This window comes from Ruditapes philippinarum, unplaced genomic scaffold, assembly GCF_026571515.1.
Source record: "Ruditapes philippinarum isolate M1 unplaced genomic scaffold, ASM2657151v2 ctg8842_1_1_1_1, whole genome shotgun sequence".
Taxonomy (NCBI): Eukaryota; Metazoa; Mollusca; class Bivalvia; order Venerida; family Veneridae; genus Ruditapes; species Ruditapes philippinarum.
Genome location: NW_026854270.1, coordinates 7,125 through 17,350, shown reverse-complemented (window position 1 = coordinate 17,350; position 10,226 = coordinate 7,125). Strand labels below are relative to the sequence as shown.

The window sequence follows — 10,226 nt, the reverse complement described above, 5'->3', positions numbered from 1 at the left end:
CGTTTTTTTCTTTGTGATACTGTTTGTGTGCAATTTACCAATGACAGAATAGAAAAAGGATGGGCGAAATTTCCACTGTAAAATTGGGAAAGATCCATTTTATTCTCGACAGAGACTTCGATAGAAAAACTTTTACAGTCAGATTTGCTTCTTGTTTATATACAAAAGGCTTATATTATATATGTTAATTCCATGTACTTACTGACATTAGATGTTTAACAAACAAACACACACGCACACACGCAACAACAACAAAACAAAGAAAGCATGACTTCACCATCAGCTAGGAAGCTGTACTTATTTTCTCTTTTACTTTTTTGTCAATTTGTTCTCTTTTGATGTTTCAGAATGAACGTCCCTGCTGAACATTTATCTTCAAACAACATGTACAATATCAAACAAATAAGGAAGTTTGCACTGCACTGCTTCTTTCTCATTGGCGTATAAAGTTTATAAAGTCAACAAAAGAGTCATTTAACCATCAAGACCGTTTTTTAAGTAATTGTCACATGCAATACACTTTATTTACGTCGACAAACTGAATACATTTAAAATAGTTCGGGCTTGTTGAACTAGGAGGATTAAATGTAACAGAGATAATGTGGTGGATAAATGTTTTTTTGTTTCTTATTCTTATGACTGTAATATTCAGATCTGTCGATTGGCTTTTGCAAAAAATTCCGTCTGAATTAGAAACAAAAACTATAACAGATTTACCAGTAAAACAATCAAAAGAAGCAGGTGCCGCCAAACAAGGGACACTTAAAAAGCGCAAAAGGTGAGTTGTTTCGTTTCTTTTTTAATTCTAATTTTGTTTATTCACATGAAAATATTTTGTTATACAAAATGTTAGTACTTCTTTTTTTCCAGTTTGCACACAAACATGACAAAAAGACTTTAGAGTCATGTCTTTATTTGAAAAAACCTTTGTTTATAAGGTATGATCCATAATTACCCAGTCTTTTCGCGCAGAGACAATAATAAATATTAAAATTTTACATATCACTATATTATGCGTTATATATCCTGTTTTTAAAAGAAAAATGAATTGTGAACTTTCAGCGAGTTATGACCAGCACATGAGTATCTAAACAATCATAGTTTACGAAAATACAATCATATTAACGCTTGAATGGCACTTGAGGATATTAAATAAATGATATTTCAATTTTAAAAAAATGAACATAATTTTATACAGAAATAAGTCAAAAGAAACAAACATGAAAATTATCAGACTTATAATGAAATTCCATGTAACTCAGGATTATCCCTCGTAGTTCACAACATACAGAATAAATCGTCTTTGGATTTAGTTTTTTAGATTTAGAATGGAATATATTAGCATTCTAAAACAAAACATAATGTAACACTGCATGTAAAAACTGTTTGTCTTAAAAGGATGTATCTTTAAGTTATGCATAGATGTTTAAAATATGATTGTGTCAATATGGTGTGTAGGGGTGATAAACATATATAATAAGGATTCTGTTTCGTTTTGGTCGGAATGCAGCATGAATATCGAAATAGAAACAGAAAAAATATAAAAGATAACGCCGGCCAAGGTTGTCTTAAGACTCAAATAGAACCTAAAAGAACATGCGAAACAATTTTTTCGACACACTGAACGTAATCAAAAAGTAATAATAATATTAAGATAAAAAAAAGACAGTAAGAAAATGATCTAGTTTATTGCAAGATATCTAGGAATGAAAGAACGTAAGTTTCATATTTTATATGGAAGACTTTACAGAAACATTCTAAGGTTAGGATATTTTATAATAAGCGTCCATAAATTGTATTTCAAAGTTTACTGTCGTACCGTTATTGAAACTTAATTAAATTTGGAAAAATATCTTGTATTGCGTTGATTGAACGCCGCCTTTTTTGTTGATCTTGTTTAACATATTTTGAATGCGTTCTTGTATAATATCTCACGGTATGTGGACCAGATGCGCAGTAATATAATCACGAAGGTCGTAGGCCTGAATGATTTATTACAAACATCTGAACGAAATACCATACAATATTTTACAACTCCGCACACAAAAAAACAATATCATTTTCCATTCTAACACGTCACGAAAGAAATATATATCGTTGGACTAGATCCATGGTTGTTTACGCATGCCGACGCTCCAATCGACAGGAAATAACTGTCGATAATTCTTTTATATGCGCTATATATTTTGAGAATTGAAAATTTTGGACAAGTTCATGTAGTGTTGTGTATATATTTTTAGTGCAAAACAAGGAAATAAATTAATTTCAATCAAACCTAAAAATATTTTTCAAAATCTGAAGCGGATAACTGGGTCAACGATTCTTTCGAATAATGTTCAACAACAACAATTATCAAACCCTGTTTGCAATGTTATTAATCATAATCCTTAAAGTGCTGACCGATTTTTTCCCGTGTACATGTATATAGTGATGGAACTATCAAATATTTCTCTGTAAGCATATGCACTTGAGTGCTGTATTGCGTAGTATAGGGGAAGGGTGGGGGGCAAGTAAAGCAGGACGTGCCTTGTTATGGTTTGCACGTTTTTACTGGTCTTCTTTGTTTACATAGAATTCGATAGTGTTAGAATAAATTATAAAGCACAAGTTAAAAGGAAAAGATTAAAAGATCACGTTTCAAGAGGTTTTTTTGGTTACCTATCCAATAACTATTCATATCAGATTTTCTAACATTTATATTTTGAGGAAAATATTTACTAACCATACTTTTGTTGCTGTTTTTTGTTTTGCTTTGTTTTGATTTTTTTTGCAGAAGAAATTTTCTGATCAGATTTTTTAATTGTTTACTGTTTATGTCGTGTCCGGGATTGTCTTAGGCAAGTTATTGTAACATGGTATAAAACTGTTTTACACTGTATTGTATGACCAGATGATAATTTATGAGTGACTGATGTTTTGACCTACTAAGAGCCGATCTGCTCCATTAAATTGCTGTTTAGTCAAATTAAAGATAAAGTACACTTTGATTTAGTCGATTTTACATCCAATAAGCGAGAGAAATGAATGATATGGTGAAATAATTGTTTATTGTGAATTTCCGAATTCCATTGATGAAGCAAATCAAAAAGGTTCCTTCTAATATTACGTTACATTAAATGCAAGTTATCGTTCTTTTATCCCTTGATGAATGTCATTCGTTCATATCCTTAACAACATTCACTATGCTTTAATACAATATATTAAAAAGCTTGCTTATTTCTTATTTGTGTGTGTAGGGGGGGGGGGGGCATAGATTTTCCTGTAATTAAAGTACCGAATCTATCAATATTATCGTTGCAAAATACTTGCCGGCTGATGGTTCTGTGCGAAATTTCTTAGGTGCTCTGTCTTTGCCCTGTCCTGTTTTGTTTGGGGTCTGCCTGGGCTCCTTGCCACTGGTTCTTGTTGCTGGGTCATATGGGGGTTGCGTTCATTGAACGCCGCCTTTCCTTGTTGATCTTGTTTATCATATTTTGGGTACAGCCAGTGCTCTTCCAATTCATGGACTCTTTTTCGTATTTAGGTATGTAAGTGATGAAGCCCATGTTACCAGGCAGCTGGAAAGTCTGCTGGAGTGGCACTGTGCACTTCTTGAAGCTCTTTACTTGTCTGTACCATTTGCTGACAATCTTGCATGTATGTTCAGGTTTCAGGATACCCATTTGTCAGATCTTTTTGACATGCCAAAATGTTCATGTATTATAGAGCAGTTAATAAAAATCAAGTTCGGCAATTTTGATTGGGAGATGATTTACCAAAAGTCTCTCAAGAAATAGATCTCCTGAATGTTGGCAATAGCAAGGCGACCCTGCCTTTGGTCATCTTCTAAGTCACGCCAACATTTAAATTCTGCTGACCACTTACTTTGGGCTTTTCTTACCATAATCATCATTCATGCAGCGATGAATTTACTTAGCGTTTGTCCCATCCGAAGGATTTTTAGGACTGCTTTGAACTTATTATTCTGATTGTCCAATCTGTTTAAATTTCGTGTTTTCAAATATGAGCAAAAATGTACGTGTTTACTGAACGACAGTTACACGTTTCATTCACCTGACAAAGGTTACACTGCTCACAAATAGTAAACAAATCTTGAATTGTATTACACTGAGTTCTACGATTTTCTTTTATTCCGCTTGTATGCGCAAGCTTACAAAAGATTACTATTATTACCGCTTTGATGTAGCTTTTTTTTCTGTATCATCTAATTGTATTTCCATCATTTTATGTTAAAGAGTGCTGGAATCAGAACAGTCAGCAAAAAGAAAATCTGCTAAATCAGAGCCTTCAGAACTCACCGATGAAGAGTCATACAGGGAATCAATTTCTAAGACGAAAACAGAAAGTGTTCTATTATCAAGGTATGTCACTTTGTATCAAGCACATTACATCGCACTTAATAACACTAAAATATACGAAAAACATCATCTAAGTTCATAACAGTTCGTACAGTTCATATGCATGAAACAATAAAACTGTTTAACAACGGATCAGACGTGCTGATCCGACAAAATACGACATGCCTCTAATGTTCCTTAACATCATCATTACACTTGCATATGAAAACTTACAAGATGAACAAGTGTATCTTGCCTAATAATACTTAAAGATCCTGTAACACATTTTTTTCAGGGTTTAATTTCATAAATATGATTGCTCAAATTAAAATTTGTCAGTATTGTAAGTTCCAATAAGCATTATTATAAAGCTATTACCGAATTCAACATGTCATGTAAATAAAGGGAGGTAATTAGAAAAATATTTTCTATAAATTTTAAGTCAAATTTTCCAATAAGAAATGAATGCATATACACAAATGTAATTTATTGATTAAACATAATGTTCACAAATATTTGCAGTACACATTTTACATATTCTTTCATATGTTGAAAATTGTTTTATTTACATAACTATATACATATATAAATTTTTGCAAGTGTGGTATACACACAGTAACAATATCAATCACAAAACATACAGGATCTTAAAATAGTCGGATTTAAGAAAATATGTACGTGTGTTTAGATGTCACGAAAATTGGAAAATTAAATAAATGCACCTTTAACAGAATGTACGGAATTGTGACTCAGCGATGTAATCATACTGATGTTATAAGATAATATTATGTACAAACTTACACTCTGGGAACATAAAAAGGACCTATCTAGGCCTAAATAAACGACTGTAAAAGTCGCCATCTTGATCTGGAAATGTGTAAACATATTGAAAATCTTAAAAAGGGGATGTCATAATTTAAAATTGCTTTAAGTATCTGGACCAAATCTACAATTAGGCATACATTATCCAACTTGCTAAAGGAGTAGATGCGTGACTGAAATAACATATAGAAGAAAAAAGGCCGACAATGTCACATTTATACTACATTTAGAATGACTGAATACAATAATGTTACATGATATTCATTGTTTTATATTGTTTTCTACTATTCACTTACGGTACGGAATGTGTTATCGAACCAAGTAAACACACATAATAATATGATGTTACGTCTACAGCCTACTACCAAATATGACAAAATTGTTCAGGGTGTAAATCAGTTGCATGCATAACGTCCAATGTGGAGTTGCATATTATCATGGAACAAAATTAATGCATTTATTCCATCTTACTTTATAATACTTAATCTTGCAATATGCTTGATTTAATTTTCATTTTCAAACTTATAGTTGCTGATTTGGAACACCTTTGTTCATCGTGTTGACGCTAGCACGCCAACCACGTTGTCGTTGGGCGCTTTGTCGCCCTGCCGCCGTGTCGCTTGGTTTGTATATATACAAATAGTCAATCTTTCGATTTGAGCCGAGTGACAATGTGTCATTTTAACAATACGCTGCACGACAATGCACCGTTTGACGTGCATCGTTAGCTTCAGGACGACAAGACGAAAGTCCGATAACGTGCAGCTTTCTCGATATGTCGCTAGTGACAACACGACAACAAAAGTATTCCAAACCAACAACCATAATTAAACTTTATATATCAAACAAAAGATTTTTAAAAATTCTTTGAAAGTATTGAATTATCCATAATTGTAGAAAATGTATTTAAAATGTATAAACATTATTTGGTTACTTAGTTAACTAAATAGCGAAACACACGTAAAACAATTGCAGTAGCGTCCATGAACAAGCTCAATCAAATAGAGCCTGTGATATTTACCATTTTGTCGTTTTGAATTTAGTTTGTGTCTATTTCATTGTCACATCAGTGTCATATGTGCAGTGTTGTTGTTTTGGATTTCATACTTTTTGCACTTTCCGGTACCATCCAAAGCGAGCCTGCCTATTCTGTCGTTTTTGGCGTTTGGGATTACGAATTACATAATTCTTAAGAGTTAAATTATCATTAGACGACAGTATAGTCTCTTGAAATCACTGTACATTTTGACAGTACTTTGAGAAAAAGAGATAAATCATTGATATTTGATCTTAAATCACGGCAATTACTTTAAGTGAGATTATGACTTCTGTGTAGTATTTTCAAATGCATCTTAATTACTTAAGGAATTCAATTGGACTTTTACCACGCGGTGTCCAGGATAGGGAGAGGTTCAAGTTCTGAACCTTGTAAATAATAGAATGAATCGCGCAAAAACAACCCGGATATTATCGGATCCGTCCGTCCAATGTTATTGTGCCTGCAATGGCAAATTCAACTTTACACAATCAGGATATATGTATAATCCTTAAGTGTATAGCTTCTGTTTATTTCAAATTATTATTAATTTTCATGACACAATATCAGTAAAATGCGGATATACTTTTTAGCTCGACTATTCGATAAGAATAAGTAGAGCTATTGTAATCACCCGAGCGTCGGCGTCGGCGTAACCACTTACGTTAAAGTTTTTGTAATAGTTCAAATATTTTCAAAGTCCATTGACATATTGCTTTGAAACTTTGCACACTTGTTCACCATCTTGACTCCAACCTTTAGACATGTGGAGGTAACTCAATCAAGCATTTTGACAGAATTATGCCCCCTTTTCGACTTAGAATTTACGTTAAAGTTTTTGTAATACCTCGAATATATTCAAAGTCCATTGACATATGGCTTTGAAACTTTGCACACTTGTTCACCATCATTACCCCAACCTGTAAACAGAAGGAGGTAACTATATCAAGCATTTTGACAGAATTATGCCCCTTTTTCTACTTAGAATTTTCGTTAAAGTTTTTGTAATACTTCAAATATTTTCAAAGTCCATTGACATATGGCTTTGAAACTTTGCACACTTGTTTACCATCATTACCCCAACCTGTAAACAGGAGGAGGTAACTGTATCAAGCATTTTGACAGAATTATGCCCCTTTTTCGACTTGGAATTTTCATTAAAGTTTTTGTAATACCTCAAATATTTTCAAAGTCCGTTGACATATGGCTTTGAAACTTTGCACACTTGTTCACCATCATTAACCAAACCTGTAAACAGGAGGAGGTTACTGTATCAAGCATTTTTTTTCTAACTATCAAGCACTAAGAATAGTCGAGCGTTGCTGTCCTACCGACAGCTCTTGTTTCTACTTGTGCATACTATTGATACTATGTTACGAATTATACAAAGTGTGATATACAGAAACTCGAACAGGATAAAAGCAATGTTATTAGTTTAAATGACCTTTTTTCATTTTAACAATTGCTTTAATTGTTCTGCTGTATCTACTGACAATATTTCGAAAAACATATCGATTGTTATTTTAATAAAACATAGAGATTATTAGCTGAAGTATTTCCTTCATATGTGAATTCCTTGAAGACTTTCAGGAACAATCAATAACAAGGACACAACAAAGTCAATATTATAGTTATATATTTTGAAATAATTATGTATAGTTTTTTTACTTATCTATAAGATATTTTTCTTTTCATTTGTTTAAAATACCTTTTTTTTGTTATCTTTAACTATCAGATTTGTTTTGTCGCAAAATAACCATTATAATTCAAATTATAGTTCAAATGTCTTTGTTCTAGTCTATAGCAATATTTATTTCTAATAGCATATTCCAGAGAAAATATAAATGTTATATATATTTTTTCCTTCTCAATTTCCAGCGGTGACTTTTCCGTAGAATGCAACATACGTGAAGATGAAAACGTTCATGTTTTGGAAAATATTAAACATGAGAAAACTTGTAACGACGAATCAAATAGCTCGCTTGAAGATCTTGAACTTGACGTAAGTTATTTAAAATTATAATTGACTTATTTTAATGAAATAAAAACTGACATCGTAATGTAATTCCATAGAGATAACATTTTTGAGCATGTTCTTCATATAGATAACATGTTTCTGCATATTCTGTTTTGAAATAAAAAATACCGCCAAAACTTACATATTGTGCTAAACAGAACAAAGACACACTCCAAGATTTAGATCATCATCCCTGATATAATAAAAAAGGAAATAATCCAATGAAATAAGCTAAAGAAACTTCATTTGTCGTAGATTTGAAGTTATATGAATTGTCAAATTTCAATTACGTAAAGTTTTATTTTTTTACAGAAATTTGTTCATTTGTTGATGTCAAACAGCTAAAAGAAGAGATGGAAACTTTAGGCGTGCTACATGGTCTCAATAAGTATATCAAAGATTCGTTTGACAAGTGGGCACAACTTGAATTAAATATTGCTGTGACAGGTAACGCTGGTGTTGGAAAATCGAGTCTCATCAATGCACTTAGAAAGTTAAAGCCTACGGACAAAGGTGCCGCCGCTGTTGGTGTTGTTGAGAAAACAACAAAAGGCTGTAAATATACATATCCTGAAAATCCAAATGTAGTGATATGGGATTTACCTGGTGTAGGGACACAAAAATTCACAAGAGATACATATTTGAAAGACATGAATTTCGCCAGGTTTAACATAGTATTGATTGTTTCTGCTGGAAGATTCCTTGAAAATGATATATGGCTTGGAATGGAATTGCGTGCCTTTCGGACAAATATCATCTTTGTTCGAACCAAAATTGACATTGACCTGATGAATGCTAACCGAGATCACCCAGACACGTTTACTGAAACGGAATGCCTTGCTGAAATTAGAAATAACCTATCCGATAGAATTCGTCAAGGAGGAATACCAGCTTCGGTTTCAGGTGTTTATCTGGTTAGCTCTCCAGAAAGAACAAAGTTCGACTTTGTTGTCTTGGATAAGAATTTAAAAGCTTTGTTTAGCACCAAAGGAAAAGCCATCAGATCAATCATACAAAATTATGTTGAGATAGAAATAGGCAAGAATCAACAAATGAACAAGAATGGTTTTAAATTCCGTAAAGCACTTTCTATTTTATTTGGATTCGTGCCAACGCAATGTCTTACCGAAGAACTATGCCAACAATCATTATCTAAAATTAAAACTGTTTGCCAACAAAAATTTTGCATTGATGAAAAATCGCTTGATGACACGGCAACTCAATTGAAAACTTCGAAGATGAATATCATAGAGACAGTAAAATCCCTCAAGAAGAATTTTATTTTCGATGTGGAAGTTAAGATCAACAAGATGTACAAATATTATCGTTTTTCGGGACCTCTTGTCAGGGGAGAACTTCCTATTCCGTTTGTTTGCATGTTTTTCTCAGCGTACCACTCATATGTTACAACAAAGGAAAGTATAAACGCGATGTGTGATGAAATGGCTGCAGATGAATCAAGATTAGCACTTGTTCGACTAGATCGGCTTGAAAGTGATTTGAGACCTATCCAGTGAATGACTTTAAACCCATAGTGCAGACCGCTTTGAGAATAACAATAATTAAACTGAAAAAGGATTGATGTTCTATGATTAATTGTTTTAATAACATTCAGGGCAGAAAATTATAACAAACGATCAACAAATTCGACCGGCATTCATTGAACGAATCCCCTAAAACAGGATCACAGACAAGGAGCCCAGGACACCAAACAGGACAGGACAGAGATTGCTACATAGTTATTTTTTCCAAATTCAATGTTTATATATTAATCAAATTTTTTTTTCTTACCATTACTGTGTGAATAGGTTAATCTTTTTTTAAATATTGTTACTGACAAGAATCTGAGCCGAGGGGCATTTGTGTTAAACAAACACTTTCTTGTCTTGTTTTTCCTTTTAGAATATTGTTCATGTTAAAATAGATTTTACATTATTTTATGGAGTCCTTTAAATCGAAAGAAGGGATAAAGTATGGTTGCTATGAAAACCCACGTTCTCAAATTCAATGTGAC

At 32.7% G+C, this 10,226-nt stretch overlaps 1 protein-coding gene across 1 annotated transcript; it reads left to right on the top strand.

Moving 5' to 3' along the window:
* Positions 1-468: 468 nt before the first annotated feature.
* Positions 469-9,729, top strand: LOC132739592 (interferon-inducible GTPase 1-like). Its single transcript, XM_060727327.1, has 4 exons — positions 469-778; positions 4,236-4,361; positions 8,074-8,197; positions 8,554-9,729. The coding sequence occupies exons 1-4, from the start codon at positions 600-602 to the stop codon at positions 9,727-9,729; spliced, it is 1,605 nt and encodes a 534-aa protein (XP_060583310.1). The 5' UTR covers positions 469-599.
* Positions 9,730-10,226: the final 497 nt, after the last annotated feature.